Source organism: Phyllobates terribilis, unplaced genomic scaffold (genome assembly GCF_046119375.1).
Source record: "Phyllobates terribilis strain yellow unplaced genomic scaffold, ASM4611937v1 Scaffold_1923__1_contigs__length_190088, whole genome shotgun sequence".
Taxonomy (NCBI): Eukaryota; Metazoa; Chordata; class Amphibia; order Anura; family Dendrobatidae; genus Phyllobates; species Phyllobates terribilis.
Window position 1 is genome coordinate 23370 of NW_027364683.1, and position 17721 is coordinate 41090.

Below are 17721 nucleotides of genomic sequence, written 5' to 3' on the forward strand. Positions count from 1 at the left end.
TCCAGTACAACTGTTAAGTCTTCCCGAGTCTGGTTGTTTTTTAAAGACTCTGCAGATAACCCCAAAAAGGTAATTTGCACCACCTGCCAGGCCAGCATCATCAGGGGTGGCAAAACGACCAGCCTGACCACCACCAGCATGATCAGGCACATGGCAGCAAAGCACCAGACTTTGTGGGCCGAACCCCAGGGTCCAGGAACAGTGTCTGCGGGTGGCACCACTGCTTCTTCTACTGTTGTGCATGCAAGCCAATCCCCTGTCCATGGTGCATGCGAAAATGCCTCCTGCCCTGCACCTGTCGTTGCACACTCTCAAGTAGCAGCATCAGGAAGCATGTCCATGTCTTTGTCCCAGCGCAGCGTTCAGTTGTCCATACCCCAGTCATTGGAACGCAAGCGCAAATACACAGCCAACGCCCCACAGGCCACACTACTAAATTCCCACATTTCACAACTGCTTAATCTTTATTTATATAGCGCCAACATATTCCGCAGCGCTTTACAATTCAGAGGTTCATATACATCAGTCATAAGTAACAGCTAAAGATAATACAATAATTACAGCAAAAATAATGACGCCCCCTGCTGGTAAGAGCTTACAATCTACAATGAGTGGGGGGTGACACAAAGTACAGGGGCTTATTTACAAGGATGATCCGGCCATCTTGAGGGGATGAGGGGTAGATAAAGGCTGCATGGGCTCATCACCAGCCAGTATCTGTAGTCACCGGCCAGTATCTGCAGTCACCGGCCAGTATCTGTAGTCACCGGCCAGCATCTGTAGTCACCTGCCAGTATCTGTAGTCACCGGCCAGTATCTGTAGTCACCGGCCAGTATCTGTAGTCACCGGCCAGTATCTGCAGTCACCGGCCAGCATCTGTAGTCACCGGCCAGCATCTGTAGTCACCGGCCAGTATCTGTAGTCACCGGCCAGTATCTGTAGTCACCGGCCAGTATCGGTAGTCACCGGCCAGTATCGGTAGTCACCGGCCAGTATCTGTAGTCACCAGCCAGTATCTGTAGTCACCGGCCAGTATCTGTAGTCACCGGCTAGTATCTGTAGTCACCAGCCAATATCTGTAGTCACCAGACAGTATCGGTAGTCACCGGCCAGTATCGGTAGTCACCGGCCAGTATCTGTAGTCACTGGCCAGTATCTGTAGTCACCGGCCAGTATCTGTAGTCACCAGCCAGCATCTGTAGTCACCGGCCAGTATCTGTAGTCACCGGCCAGTATCTGTAGTCACCGGCCAGCATCTGTAGTCACCGGCCAGCATCTGTAGTGCTTTTGGGTTCGGTGGAGACTTATGTTTGGAGAAATAATAAATGGGCTATAAAAATATAAGAGCACTTTGATTAGGGAACGTGATAGGCCGCCCTAAACAGGTGTGTTTTTAGGGAGCGCCTAAAACTGTGTAAGTTGTGGATCGTCCTAATTTCTTGGGGTAGAGCATTCCAGAGAATAGGTGCAGCTCGGGAGAAGTCTTGGAGCCGGAAGTGGGAGGTACAGGTTAGTGCGAATGTTAGTCGAAAGTCGCTTGCGGAGCGTAGAGAATGGGTAGGCCGATAAACAGAAATGAGGGAAGAGATGTAGGTGGGCGCCGCACTGTCGAGGGCTTTGTGGGTGACAACAAGCAATTTAAATCGGATCCTATAATTCATGGGCAGCCAGTGCGATGACTGGCACAGAGCGGAGGAGTCTGAGTAACGGTTAGCCAAATGGATGTCCCTGGCTGCAGCATTAAGGATGGACTGGAGCGGGGAGAGTCGAGTGAGGGGGAGGCCAATTAACAGAGAGTTACAGTAGTCCAGGCGGGAGTGGATCAGGGCAACAGTGAGGGGTTTTTGTTGGTTCCAACGTGAGAAAGGGGCGAATTCTAGAGATGTTCTTCAGGTGCAAGCGACAAGAGCGGGCAAGAGATTGTATGTGGAAGGTGAAGGAGAGATTGGTGTCAAACACAATGCCCAGACAACGCGCCTGCTGGCTCGGCGTTATTGTGGTGCCACACACGGAGAGGGAGAAGTCAGATTTGGGGAGGTGAGTAGACGGAGGGAGCGGAAGAAGTTAAGTTTTGGAAAGGTTGAGTTTCAGTTAGAGAGCGGACATGATGTTAGAAACTGCGGCCAGACAGTCACTGATGTTCTGTAGTACAGCGGGGGTGAGGTCAGGGGGTGAGGTGTATAGTTGTGTCATCAGCATAAAGATGGTACTGAAAGCCAAATTTGCTGATGGTCTGTCCAATTGGGGCCGTGTAGAGACAAGAGAAGAGGGCCAAGGACTGAACCCTGAGGAACCCCAATAGTGAGAGGAAGAGGAGAAGAAGTGGAGCCAGTGAACGATACACTGAAAGAGCGGTCAGATAGGTAGGAGGAGAACCAGGAGAGAGCAATGTCCTTTATGTCGATTGAGTGGAGCATAGAGAGTAGGAGGTGGTGGTCAACGGTGTCGAAGGCTGCAGAGAGGTCAAGAAGAATGAGCAGAGAGTGGTCACTGTTACGTTTTGCTGTCAGAAGGCCATTGGTTACTTTAATGAGTGCAGTTTCTGTAGAATGTAGGGGGCAGAAGCCGGACTGTGATGGATCTAGAAGAGAGTGAGTGGAGAGGTAACTGGTAAGACGGGAGTAGACCAGGCGCTCCAAGAGTTTAGAGATGAAGGGGAGATTGGAGACTGGTCTGTAGTTGTTTGTGCAGGAAGGGTCAAGAGAGGGCTTTTTTAATAATTGAGTAAAAATGGAGTGTTTGAAGGAGGAGGGGAAGATACAGGAAGAGAGGGAGAGGTTGAAGATTTTAGTTAGGTGAGTAGTGACGACTGAAGAAAGAGACTGGAGTAGATGTGAGGGAATGGGGTCAGTGATGCATGTAGTGGGATGAGAAGAAGAGAGGAGCCTGGAGACTTCATCTTCTGTGACTGGGTCAAATGTGGAGAGGGATCCAGAGGGGATGTGAGGGGGGGTGGGAGTCACTGCACTTTGGGGCTGGGAGCTGATTTCCTGACGGATGGTGTCTATTTTCTCTGTGAAGTAGGAGGCCAAGGACTCTGTACAAATGTCCGTGATGGGGGTCTGTGCTTTAGGACTGAGGAGGGAGTGAAAGGTATCGAAGAGTTTTTTGGGGTTGTTGGATAGTGAGGAGATCAGGGTGGTGAAGTAGGTCTGTTTGGCGAGGTGAAGGGCAGAGTTATATGTTTTTAACATAAATTTATAGTGGATAAAGTCTTCTAGTGTGCGAGTTTTCCTCCATAGGCGTTCGGCACTTCTAGAGCATCGCTGGACAAATCGGGTTTGCGGTGTGAGCCAGGGCTGTTTTACTCTGTGTTTAGAGGTTCTGAGGGTGAGGGGCGCTACTTGGTCCAGCATGCTTCTGAGGGTGTCATTGTAGTGGTTTACAGCCAGACCAGGACAGGACAGAGAGGAGATTGGAGATAGTGATGAGTGAAAGGAGTCTGAAAGTGTATGAGGGTTAATGGATTGTAGATTTCTGAATGTGTGATAGGTAGGAGTGTGCTGGGGCGGGCGAGGATTTGTGAGCGTGAAGGAGAGAATGTTATGATCAGAGAGGGGAAGAGGGGAGTTATCTAGGTAGGGGATTGAACAAAGCCAGACAAAGACCAGATCAAGAGTGTTTCCGTCTTTGTGCGTCTCAGAGGTTGAAAGCTGTGAGAGGCCAAGAGAAGTGGTTAAAGATAGAAGCGGGGATGCGGATGAGGAGGTGGGGCTGTTTATGGGGATGTTGAAGTCCCCAACAAAGTGGAAGCCGGGACCCAGTCGGACCTTGGGAAGGAACACGTCCTCCCGACGCCGAGGATTGCGGGCCCTAGGTCAATCAGGGTTGCCCCCACATTCTACAGCTCCTGCACCTCATCCTCCTCTTCAGTCTCCATCTCCAAAATGACCACATCAGTCGCAAGCTGGAAGCACTGCAGCACTGCCTCGGCCAAGCGGCAACAGGCTGTGCTGAAGATAACATGCTTAGGTGACAAACCGCACAATGCTGAGTTGTGGACAGCTCTGAAAGAGCAGGCAGATCTGTGGCTCACACCGCTGAACCTACATCCAGGCACGGTCGTGTGTGACAATGGCCGGAACCTGGTGGTGGCTCTGAGGCGAGGCGAGCTCACACACGTACCATGCCTAGCCCATGTGCTTAACCTCGTGGTTCAGCGGTTTCTCAAAACCTACCCGGATCTGCCGGATCTGCTTGTCAAAGTACGCCGCCTGTGTGCCCATTTTAGAAAGTCACCTACAGCTTCCGCTGCCCTTGCAGTGTTTCAGCAGCATTTGCAGCTTCCGGCTCACAGACTGGTGTGTGATGTCCCCACGCGTTGGAACTCTACACTGCAGATGTTGGGAAGGATTTGTGAACAGAAGAGGGCAGTTGTTGACTACCAGCATCAACAAGGCCGTTGGTATTCAGGTCAGACTCCACACATAAGATGGACATGGATGTCAGACATCTGTACCATCCTCCAAAAGTTTGAGAACTCCACCAAGATGGTGAGCGGCGATGACGCCATAATTAGCATCACCATCCCGCTTCTCTGTCTTCTGAAACGCTCTCTGCTCACAATCAAAGAGGAGGCATTGCAGGCGGAGCACGATGAGCTGGAGCAAGGAACCATACAGGGTGATTACACACAGCCCAGCCTCATCTCATCCCAACGTGGATTGGGTGGCAATGACGAAGAGGAGGAGGAGGAGGAAGAACAGGAGCTAGTTTCCTGCGCTATAGACGGTACTACCTGCACAACTGTCATACCATCTGTTCAGCGTGGATGGCCTGAGGACAGAGAGGAGGAGGAGGATGAGAGCATGGTCAGTCATCCTCTTGGTGAGGAGACGGAAGTCTTGCCTCTTTGCAGTCTGGCACGCATGGCTGAGTTTATGTTACGCTGCCTTTCCCATGACTCTCTCATTGTCCAAATTTTGGGTGACAGTCATTACTGGTTGGTGACTCTTCTAGACCCACGCTACAAGGAGAACTTTATATCTCTTATTTCTGAGACGGACAGGTCTATTAAACTGGGGCAGTACCAGAAGGCTGTTGTTGCTGAATTATTAAAAAAATTCCCATCTGAAAACGCTGGCGGCAGAGGTCACAGTTCGTTGGACAACCAAAGACTACAGGTGAGAGAGACACAACTCCAATCAAGCAGAGGCAGGGGAACACTGTCAAAGTTCTGGGAGAGTTTTCTCAGCCCCTCCCATCGCACCGGCCCTGAGACGCGGGGTACTCTCACAAGGAGTGCAAAGTTTCAGAAGATGCTGAGGGAGTACCAACGTCCTCTGTGATTCCTCTGTGGCTTATAATTATTGGGTATCCAAGCTGGATACATGGAATGAACTGGCTCTCTACGCCTTGGAGGTCCTGGCCTGCCACCAGCATTTTATCAGAGTGGGATTTTAGTGCCACTGGTGGAATTATAACTGATAGGCGCCTCCGCCTGTCAACTGAAAATGCTGACAAGCTGACTCTTATAAAAATGAACAAGGGCTGGATTGGGCCGGACTTCTCAACACCACCGAATGATAGCAGCGTAACATAAACCTCCCAAAAAAAAGACACTGGATTTGAGTTTAACTCTATTCCCATGCACCTCTGTCTTCACACCCAGACATGGGTATACGCTTCCTGATTTTGTCTATTTGCTCTTGTCCTCCTCCTTCTCCACATCCTCATCCTCCACCACCATATCATCACCATAGGTATCATATCAACATATCTATGTCACTTGCAAGGGGCATTGGAGTTCCTCCAAATTTTTGGCAGTCGTTGCTTCACTGCATAGGCAAACAGTATGGGAGACTCACTTCTTAATAATGGGAACATTGTTTTAAGGAGACCCTCCGACCTCTATGTCTCTTGCAAGGGGCATTGGAGTTCCTCCAAATTTTTGGCAGCCGTTGCAGTCACTGCATAGGCAAACAGTATGGGAGACCCACTTCCTAATAATGGGAACAACAAAGCATAGGTGGCTGATGGCTCTCTAACAATAGCGAGGGCCAACTGCTGGCCCTTTAAGAATAGTAAGGGCTGCCTGATGGCTCTATAAAAATAGTCTTTGTGACTTTCAGAGTCCCTCCATCATAAATGAAACAGGATGTGTCTGGTGATTTGTCACACACCACATGGCCAGATAAGGTTGTAAAATGTTAAAATGACATTTCCCGGTGAATGCATTTGTCTTGGTTGAAAGCAATGCAAAAGTGCAAAAACGCATCAAAAACGCTACGTGTGAACATAGCCCAAGGTGTGGAGGAGCATTTTTGCTTTTGGTTATTTATTTTGCCTTATATATAAGTCACTACCATGGAAAGGATGTTCCTTAAAATATTTCCCAGGAAAATCCATTTTGGTTTTTTGTATGTTTTATTGTGAGTCCGTAAAAGTGGCGTAATACTCTCACAACGTTGCTGACAGCAGTGACCTGGGGGTCAGAGATGCTTCCAGGGGTCTTCCCCATGCTGTTCCCATGTCATTTGAGCACTGTTCCCATTAATTTTGGGCAATTTGTAGGTCCTCTGCAGACCGCTGGGGGGAGCCGCCTGAAAAATGCTCGAGTTTCCCATAGACTTACATTGGGCTCGTTACTCGGATCAAGCACCCGAGTATTCCAATGTGCTCGATCATCACTAATTAGGACAGTTAATGGCAAAATGTCCAGAGCCCCCACAATAGAGGCATACATTTTCTGTACGTCATCTCCTTCTCCACTGCAGAGAGAGGATTTCGGATTGCATCAATTTGCATAGGTTCAGGCCGATTTTCCATTTCCTGTGGGTTTTTTAATGCTGATTGAGTAAAGGAGTAGTTGGGGTTGTTTCCAAATACTCGCAGTCTTTCCTTTCTTCGTTCAGTGAGTCTCTGTCACGGGTGTCACCCTGCAGTGGTTTGCAGGAGATCTCCACGTTTTGCAATGCAGACAGCTGCCTAGATAGGTGGCTGTGTTTAGGACCCAGCGACTACCTCCCTTTAGTCTGGGTGTATATATATACCTGGTGTGTCTAGGTGGTCGTCGCCGCTTATACTAATTTCTACTAGGAACTTGGCTGAAGCAGCATCACGTCCTCTCTGGAGTCTTGAGGCCTTTTGCCCTGTTGGAGTTCTTCTAAGCTAAGTTGCTATTCCCCTGTGTTGTCTTCCCCTTTTGTCTTTAGAGTGCTAGTGGAGGTTGACTAGTGCTCATCTCCTTCCACCCCCAGCTATAGCCTTATTCCAGGGATAGTAGGGCGAAGCATGTGATCGGAAACAGCTGCGGAGGCTGCATAGGGACTTTAGGGGGAGACAGGGTGATGATAGTCTAGATTAGGAGGTCACCTCTTCCCCCTTTCCCTAGTGTCTGGGCTCCCTTTCCCTTTCCTCTCTGTGTTGCACTCACACCTGGCGTGACTCTCTGTGTTGCACTCACATCTGGTGTGACAGTCTCTGATCAATTCGGATGCACAATTGAATAAAGTCCTCTAAATTATCAGGGGTCTCGACCCTTGCAAGTTCATCCTTTATTAACTATGATAATCCTCGTCGATATTGACTCCTGGGCAGCTAAATCCCATGTGGTGTCGGCCACCCAGCGGCGGCATTCTGAGGTGTATTCAGCTACAGAGCGCCGCCCTTGACGTAAATTATTCAACTTGGTTTCAGCGGTAGCACAACGATTCGGGTCATCAAACCCTTGATCCATAGCTGTGATGAAGGAAACAAGGTCATTTAGGAGGTCACAATTCTTTTCCAAATAAGTTGAGGCCCAGGCAAGATCCTCATCAGTCAGGAGATTAATGAACAGAACATTTTTCCTGTCGCTGCTAAACGGAGAAGGTTGCATCTGGAAGTAGATACGACATTAAGGAATCCATGGTAATGATGACGATCCCCACTGAACTTTGCGGGCAGTGGCATGCGTGCGTTTGATTCCGGGCCTGAGATGCCCAAGTCCAGAAGTTGCCTCTGCAACTCAATAATTTATGTTTGCTGACCCAACACCCGTGTTTGCAACTTAGAATATTTTTCTTGGCACCAAAATCCTGAAGTTCAGCAACTTGTTGTCTCAGCGTGACTGCAACTGACTCCATATTGTGCACAAGATTATTCTGTTAGGAACTGACCTGGGTTGGAGTAGTGGTATTGCAACCAGTAGGGATAGCCCTGGCAGGTAGCATAGTCAGGAACCAGCCAGAGGTCGGTACACGGGAGCAGCAGTATAATTATGGATGAGGCAGCTGGTGAATGGAGAGTTTGACTAAAGGCTGGGAGCTCAATAATCTCGAAAGGAAGAAAGTGCAATACCAGGTTTAAGTAGGCTGTTCAATCAGGAGATTACAGGGTGGAGCCAATCAGGAACTCAGGGTGGAGGAAATCAGGAACTCAGGGTGGAGCAAATCAGGAACTCAGGGTGGAGCAAATCAGGAACTCAGGGTGGAGCAAATCAGGAACTCAGGGTGGAGCAAATCAGGAACTCAGGGTGGAGCAAATCAGGAACTCAGGGTGGAGCAAATCAGGAACTCAGGGTGGAGCAAATCAGGAACTCAGGGTGGAGCAAATCAGGAACTCAGGGTGGAGGAAATCAGGGTGGAGGAAATCAGGAACTCAGGGTGGAGGAAATCAGGAACTCAGGGTGGAGCAAATCAGGAACTCAGGGTGGAGGAAATCAGGAACTCAGGGAGGAGGAAATCAGGGTGGAGGAAATCAGGAACTCAGGGTGGAGGAAATCAGGAACTCAGGGTGGAGGAAATCAGGAACTCAGGGTGGAGCAAATCAGGAACTCAGGGTGGAGGAAATCAGGAACTCAGGGTGGAGCAAATCAGGAACTCAGGGTGGAGCAAATCAGGAACTCAGGGTGGAGGAAATCAGGAACTCAGGGAGGAGGAAATCAGGGTGGAGGAAATCAGGAACTCAGGGTGGAGGAAATCAGGAACTCAGGGTGGAGGAAATCAGGAACTCAGGGTGGAGCAAATCAGGAACTCAGGGTGGAGCAAATCAGGAACTCAGGGTGGAGCAAATCAGGAACTCAGGGTGGAGGAAATCAGGAACTCAGGGTGGAGCAAATCAGGAACTCAGGGTGGAGCAAATCAGGAACTCAGGGTGGAGGAAATCAGGAACTCAGGGTGGAGCAAATCAGGAACTCAGGGTGGAGCAAATCAGGAACTCAGGGTGGAGCAAATCAGGAACTCAGGGTGGAGGAAATCAGGGTGGAGGAAATCAGGAACTCAGGGTGGAGGAAATCCGGAACGCAGGGTGGAGGAAATCAGGAACGCAGGGTGGAGGAAATCAGGAACTCAGGGTGGAGGAAATCAGGAACTCAGGGTGGAGGAAATCAGGAACTCAGGGTGGAGGAAATCAGGGTGGAGGAAATCAGGAACTCAGGGTGGAGGAAATCAGGAACAACACAGGTACTAGTATCTTGTTTAGCAAGGAACTGTCCAGAAAGCTAAATAGCTCAAAGGGAAGAGCTGCCACCTGGTGCACAACAGCTGCTGAGTTTGAGTCCTGACACTTTGCTTCTCTTTATATCCTGGAAGAGAAGTAGCAGTGGAAGAGCATGATTGGCTGAGCAAGTTGAAGAAGAAAGGAGGAGCTAGTTGGAAAGCGAGACATATGGTTGCCATCCATCGCTGAAAGAAGACAGCGTCCCCCTGAAGGGCCCAGGACTGGAGCACAGAGTGAGTGCTGACAGCCCTGCAGCCCAGTGTGAGAGGACAACAGTGAGCCCTGGAGCTTAACTACATCTGCAAACCAGCCAAGTCACAGGACCTTCCCACAGCTGCTTGGTCTACCCCAGAGAAGGATCCTGCCATCCATTTCCTGTGAGCTCAATATAATGACACACAGCTCAGCAGTGAAATCAGGAGAGCAGAGGGCGGCCATCACACATCACACTGGTAAGTCCTTATGTCATTTGCAATAATCCCTGGAGGCGGAGTCTCTGGGAGATCTATGCCCCGCCGATAGAACTTAACAGCTCATTTACATATAAGGAAATCCTGCGCCTCTGCATTCTGCCGGCCGTCGCTCCTCTGCACTGACTTCACTTTTGATGTGCGCAGGTGCGGAAAAGTCACAGTAGCTTCCAGTGCGGTGATCTCCGGCGTACAGCAGAGGAGCAACGGGCGGCAGAAGCGCAGGCGCAGGATTTCTGGCCTCGCACATGACATCAAAGGGAAACTGAAGAGAAGGGGAGGAGAAAGCTTGTATAGTGAAGAGCGGAGGCTGTCTTATCTTCTGGGCAGCCTACGCCCCATAGCCTGGAACAAGGGATCACCAGGAGACATACAGGTAGGACTAATTCACCTGTATACAACCTGTATGCCCATATTAGTAACTAAAAAAGCTCAAAAGGGGGACACCTTCCCTTTAAGTGTTATCAGTTAGGAGTGTGTTTAATGCCACTTAAAGGGAAAGTGTCTTTCTCAGTTGTGGGCCAACAGCGTAGGTAGAATTGGGGAATTTATGGGGTGATATTTACCCCAAGGCATTACCCTGTGATATCGCAGCCTCATGTTAGAGGGCCACATGTCTGTGTGTCTGTGCGGTATCTTATGCTTTCTGCTCCTTGTTTCCCTCTCGGCCTTTATCCCCTGTACAATACACCTGAGAGGTTTATTGTGGTATCATGTACAGGGGTTTCCCGAATTGACCCCTGGCAGAAGAGGAAGACCCTCCTGCATTACCCTAGAGCTCCCAACAAGATTTGGATGGAGGCACTACAAGCTTGTGTTTATATGGTCTGCAGAGTCCCGGTGGGTTCGGTCAGGGTCTGCAGAGTCCCGGTGGGTTCGGTCAGGGTCTGCAGAGTCCCGGTGGGTTCGGTCAGGGTCTGCAGAGTCCCAGTGGGTTCAGTCAGGGTCTGCAGAGTCCCGGTGGGTTTGGTCAGGGTCTGCAGAGTCCCAGAGGGTTCAGTCGGGATCTGCAGAGTCCCAGAGGGTTCAGTCGGGATCTGCAGAGTCCCAGAGGGTTCAGCCGGGATCTGCAGAGTCCCAGAGGGTTCGCTCTGCTGACCCAAACAACACGTGACCTCCCTTGATTAGACCCTGAATGACACTTATTGATAGTGGGGGTGCAATTACTTCATGTGACACGTACAAGCAGGAGCCACCATGACCTCGGCTATTCCCAGGAAGACATACTGTGGAGCCAGGTGGAGGCAGGACATGGAGGACACCAACAAAACCTTCCCCGAGAGGGTCTGCTCCACCATCGGAAACCACTTGCGATGGATTTCATAGATTCCAGCAATGAGCAGGGACAGAGCAGCAGCGACGTGGCCACAAACTGCGGAGAAATCACAAATGGTTAATGCTCTGATCACCAACACCCTAAGACCCCAGGATTCTCCTGAACATCAGACTCACCATAAAAGCAGAGGTTCCAATTAAGATGAATTCAGGACTAGGACCCTGGGTCGCCACTACTTTCCAGCCAAGGGGAACCCTACCTCCATTACTTATAGATGTCCTTTACGGACCTATGTTACGGTTATTGAAGACACATCCAGCTTCATCTAGATGTCCAGTCCCGATTACATGGACATGAGCAGAAATGGTACAAAACATTGACAACTGGGGACAGGAACCCCAAACTTACCCCTGGCCTCAGCAGAAGGAATCAAAGAAACCATGAAGGCCATGCTCTGTCTATGGGGCAAAGAACGACGACCGATTTCACTGCCCAACATGGACCAAAGACTACGTCTTAGAGAAGATGCTGGGTGTTGTGGAGGTTGAATCTGAGTCATGAAGGGTTAACAATGAGCCATGATAAAACGAAACACATGGTGGATCTATATTATGTCTACTGGTGTTGAGAAGCCTTTTACCTCTATGGGGGTTCTCAGTTTTGGCTGCCAATTTTAGTAGCCTATATTAAGACTCATCAAAAAAGCCAAAGGCTTCTCAGCAACTTTGACCAAGATTTATGCGCACCATAAAGGTTGAAATCTTCCTGATGTTAACAATCTACATTTTTCTTGGTGGATCTAAGTTTTAGTTACTGATGTTGGACAAACTCTGGCATTCATGATAGGTCTAGGTTTGATTATTGATGTTGAGGATTCTCCAGCCTTTGTGGTGGGTCTAGGTTTGGTTACTGATGTTGGGTAGTTTCCGGCCTTTATGGTGGGTCTAGGTTTGGTTACTGATGTTGGGGATTCTCCAGCCTTTATGGTGAGTCTATATTTGGTTACTAATGTTGGGGAACCTCCGACTGTTATTGTGGGTTTAGGTTTGTTTAATGATTTTTGGGAGTCTCTAAACTTCATGGTGGGTCTAGGTTTGGTTACTGATGTTGGTGAGTCTCTAAACTTCATGTTGGGTCTAGGTTTGGTTACTGATGTTGATGAGTCTCTAAACTTCATGGTGAGTCTAGGTTTGGTTACCAATGTTTGGAAGTTTCTAGTCTTCATGGTGGGTCTAGGTTTGGTTACTGATGTTGGGGAGTCTCCAGTCCTTATCATGGGTTTAGGTTTGGTTACTGATGTTGGGGAGTATCCAGCCTTTATCGTGGGTCTAGGTTTGGTTACTGATGTTGGGGAACCTCCGGCTTTTATTGCGGGTCTAGGTTTGGTTACTGATGTTGGGGGTTCTCTAAACGTCATCGTGAGTGTAGGTTTGGTTACTGATGTTTGGAAGTTTCCAATCTTCATGATGGGTATAGGTTTGGTTACTGACGTTGGGGAATCTGTAGTCTTCATGGTGCGTTTAGGTATATGGGAAGTTCCTGGTATAATGATATTGAGCATAGCATGTGTGATTATATTCATATATCACTCCATCACTTATGATGTCACCACTGGACACCTCTCCGGGACTGATGACCACTCATGAGGACACTCACCTATGGACACACAGGGTAACAGCCGGTATCCTCGCTTGGAGAACATGAAGGAGTGGACACTCTCCAGACAAGGAGTCAGAAGGAGAATGGGGATGATACTTATCACCTTCATGGCAGCGATGGGCAGCAAGAACCCATTAAGGCTTAGGTTACAGTTCATGGACTGAATGAAGAACCCAGATGAAACCTGCAGGAGAAAGAAGATGGGGTAACTGAAGTGGCGAGGGTCACTCTGGTGCTTTATGGGGTGTATACTACTCATCTCACAAAACATGAGGCAATGTCTCGTCCACGTGGGCAACACAAAAATAAAAAACTCAAGAAAAAAAAATCAACCAACTAATTTGAGGAGACACTGGGCAGAACGGAAGAATGAACCCCCATTTATATTGTTTAGAGCATCCTTATAGTTAATGGTTCAGGGCTACTAAGGTGGGAGATATATGGGGTACAGGATAGTAATGGTTCGGGGGTACTAAGGCGGGAGATATGTGGGGTATAGGACAGTAATGGTTCGGGACTACTAAGGCGGGAGATATATGGGGTACAGGACAGTAATGGTTCGGAGCTACTAAGGTGGGAGATATATGGGGTACAGGACAGTAAGGGTTCGGAGCTACTAAGGTGGGAGATATATGGGGTACAGGAGAGTAATGGTTCGGAGCTACTAAGGTGGGAGATATATGGGGTACAGGAGAGTAATGGTTCGGAGCTACTAAGGTGGGAGATATATGGGGTACAGGACAGTAATGGTTCGGAGCTACTAAGGTGGGAGATATATGGGGTACAGGAGAGTAATGGTTCGGAGCTACTAAGGTGGGAGATATATGGGGTACAGGACAGTAATGGTTCGGAGCTACTAAGGTGGGAGATATATGGGGTACAGGAGAGTAATGGTTCGGAGCTACTAAGGTGGGAGATATATGGGGTACAGGAGAGTAATGGTTCGGAACTACTAAGGTGGGAGATATATGGGGTACAGGAGAGTAATGGTTCGGAGCTACTAAGGTGGAGATATATGGGGTACAGGACAGTAATGGTTCGGGACTACTAAGGTGGAGATATATGGGGTACAGGACAGTAATGGTTCGGAGCTACTAAGGTGGGAGATATATGGGGTACAGGACAGTAATGGTTCGGAGCTACTAAGGTGGGAGATATATGGGGTACAGGACAGTAATGTTTCGGAGCTACTAAGGTGGGAGATATATGGGGTACAGGACAGTAATGGTTCGGAGCTACTAAGGTGGGAGATATATGGGGTACAGGAGAGTAATGGTTCGGAGCTACTAAGGTGGGAGATATATGGGGTACAGGAGAGTAATGGTTCGGAGCTACTAAGGTGGGAGATATATGGGGTACAGGACAGTAATGGTTCGGAGCTACTAAGGTGGGAGATATATGGGGTACAGGACAGTAATGGTTCGGAGCTACTAAGGTGGGAGATATATGGGGTACAGGACAGTAATGGTTCGGAGCTACTAAGGTGGGAGATAAATGGGGTACAGGACAGTAATGGTTCGGGACTACTAAGGTGGAGATATATGGGGTACAGGACAGTAATGGTTCGGGACTACTAAGGTGGGAGATATATGGGGTACAGGACAGTAATGGTTCGGGACTACTAAGGTGGGAGATATATGGGGTACAGGACAGTAATGGTTCAGGGCTACTAAGGTGGGAGATATATGGGGTACAGGACAGTAATAGTTCGGGGCTACTAAGGTGGGAGATATATGGGGTACAGGACAGTAATGTTTGGGACTACTAAGGTGGGAGATATATGGGGTACAGGACATTAATGGTTCGGGACTACTAAGGTGGAAGATATATGGGGTACAGGACAGTAATGGTTCGGGGCTACTAAGGTGGGAGATATATTGGGTACAGGACAGTAATGGTTCGGGGCTACTAAGGTGGGAGATATATTGCGTACAGGACAGTAATGGTTCGGGGCTACTAAGGTGGGAGATATATGGGGTACAGGACAGTAATGGTTCCGGGCTACTAAGGTGGGAGATATATGGGGTACAGGACAGTAATGGTTTGGGACTACTAAGGTGGGAGATATATGGGGTACAGGACAGTAATGGTTCGGGGCTACTAAGGTGGGAGATATATTGGGTACAGGACAGTAATGGTTCGGGGCTACTAAGGTGGGAGATATATGGGTACAGGACAGTAATGGTTTTGGGCTACTAAGGTGGGAGATATATGGGGTACAGGAGAGTAATGGTTCGGGACTACTAAGGTGGGAGATATATGGGGTACAGGACAGTAATGGTTTTGGGCTACTAAGGTGGGAGATATATGGGGTACAGGAGAGTAATGGTTCGGGACTACTAAGGTGGGAGATATATGGGGTACAGGACAGTAATGGTTTGGTACTACTGAGGTGGGAGATATATGGGGTACAGGACAGTAATGGTTTGGTACTACTAAGGTGGGAGATATATGGGGTACAGGAGATTAATGGTTTGGTACTACTGAGGTGGGAGATATATGGGGTACAGGACAGTAATGGTTTGGTACTACTAAGGTGGGAGATATATGGGGTACAGGACAGTAATGGTTCGGGACTACTAAGGTGGGAGATATATGGGGTACAGGACAGTAATGGTTTGGTACTACTGAGGTGGGAGATATATGGGGTACAGAGGAGTAATGGTTCGGGGCAACTGAGGCTGGTGACATAGTGATACAGGTTATTCTGCCCTGAGGTGTAACTGAGGGAACGTTCCTCTTTCTCGGCCCACCTGAGCGGTGCAGATTCTGTACAGAACTTGTAAGACAAAGAGTGGAAGGAGCCTGATCAGGGCCTTGGCATTTTCCACGTGGGATTCGCTGTAGCATCCGCCATTATATTCCTTAGCACGGTCTAGCCAGCTGGAGACGTGCCCCCCGACATGGCGGTAATGAGCGCAGCACATCCTTCCTGCATTTACGAACACGCCAAATGTCATTGTGAGAGAACCTGCTGAGAAGACCAAGATGTCAGCCAGTAGAGCAATGACGGCACGGGCCACGGGAATGAGCGGGGACCCAATGATCAGCGAATATGTGATAACAGAAGATATGGATCAGGTCACAATCTGTCACCGGTCAGGTGGGTGAGCCCGCGCCTTGTCATTGGTCAGTTCAAAAAGTCTCTGACTTGTTTTGTCATGTAGACGAGGCAACATCTTCCTATTGGAAATTAAGAGTCACCCACCAGAACCCAATAATGGTGCAGGAACAGAACATTAAAGCAGACAGACGCATCCTGTGTCCATACCCCACAAAGAAAAGAGGTGAAGGTGAAAGAAAGTGTGTCCTCCATTGTGCGAGGACCAGTAAACTATGAGAAGAAACAACGATACTGGGATGTACAAAACAAGCAATCAATGCTATAAAGTATAAAATGAAAACTGGACGAAAAAATGTAAGTCAAAAGAATAAGGTGGGAAGTGTAAAGAATAAACTGTAAAGTGCAAAGAATAAAGGTGGGAAGTGTAAAGAATAAACTGTAAAGTGCAAAGAATAAGGTGGGAAGTGTAAAGAATAAACTGTAAAGTGCAAAGAATAAGGTGGGAAGTGTAAAGAATAAACTGTAAAGTACAAAGAATAAGGTGGGAAGTGTAAAGAATAAACTGTAAAGTGCAAAGAATAAAGGTGGGAAGTGTAAAGAATAAACTGTAAAGTGCAAAGAATAAGGTGGGAAGTGTAAAGAATAAACTGCAAAGTGCAAAGAATAAGGTGGGAAGTGTAAAGAATAAACTGTAAAGTGCAAAGAATAAGGTGGGAAGTGTAAAGAATAAACTGTAAAGTGCAAAGAATAAGGTGGGAAGCGTAAAGAATAAACTGTAAAGTACAAAGAATAAGGTGGGAAGTGTAAAGAATAAACTGTAAAGTGCAAAGAATAAGGTGGGAAGTGTAAAGAATAAACTGTAAAGTGCAAAGAATAAGGTGGGAAGTGTAAAGAATAAACTGCAAAGTGCAAAGAATAAGGTGGGAAGTGTAAAGAATAAACTGTAAAGTGCAAAGAATAAGGTGGGAAGTGTAAAGAATAAACTGTAAAATACAAAGAATAAGGTGGGAAGTGTAAAGAATAAACTGTAAAGTGCAAAGAATAAGGTGGGAAGTGTAAAGAATAAACTATAAATACAAAGAATAAGGTGGGAAGTGTAAAGAATAAACTGTAAAGTGCAAAGAATAAGGTGGGAAGTGTAAAGAATAAACTGTAAAGTGCAAAGAATAAGGTGGGAAGTGTAAGAATAAACTATAAATACAAAGAATAAGGTGGGAAGTGTAAAGAATAAACTGTAAAGTGCAAAGAATAAGGTGGGAAGTGTAAAGAATAAACTGTAAAGTACAAAGAATAAGGTGGGAAGTGTAAAGAATAAACTGTAAAGTGCAAAGAATAAGGTGGGAAGTGTAAAGAATAAACTATAAATACAAAGAATAAGGTGGGAAGTGTAAAGAATAAACTGCAAAGTGCAAAGAATAAGGTGGGAAGTGTAAAGAATAAACTGTAAAGTGCAAAGAATAAAGGTGGGAAGTGTAAAGAATAAACTGTAAAGTGCAAAGAATAAGGTGGGAAGTGTAAAGAATAAACTGTAAAGTGCAAAGAATAAGGTGGGAAGTGTAAAGAATAAACTGTAAAGTGCAAAGAATAAGGTGGGAAGTGTAAAGAATAAACTGTAAAGTACAAAGAATAAGGTGGGAAGTGTAAAGAATAAACTGTAAAGTGCAAAGAATAAAGGTGGGAAGTGTAAAGAATAAACTGTAAAGTGCAAAGAATAAGGTGGGAAGTGTAAAGAATAAACTGTAAAGTACAAAGAATAAGGTGGGAAGTGTAAAGAATAAACTGTAAAGTACAAAGAATAAGGTGGGAAGTGTAAAGAATAAACTGTAAAGTG

General features: G+C 47.4%; 1 protein-coding gene across 1 annotated transcript in view; it reads right to left on the reverse strand.

Annotated features, from left to right (window-relative positions):
• SLC15A5 (solute carrier family 15 member 5) overlaps window positions 1-17721 on the reverse strand; it is a gene marked incomplete at its 3' end in the record, with an annotated part of 159394 nt that overhangs the window by 17288 nt on the left and 124385 nt on the right. Inside the window, exons 6-8 of the mRNA XM_073669080.1 lie at window positions 15580-15800; window positions 12824-13010; window positions 11075-11263 (exon numbers count right to left, since the gene is read on the reverse strand). Of these exons, the coding sequence (XP_073525181.1) occupies window positions 11075-11263; window positions 12824-13010; window positions 15580-15800 (597 nt within the window). The remainder of the gene's footprint in view (window positions 1-11074; window positions 11264-12823; window positions 13011-15579; window positions 15801-17721) is intronic.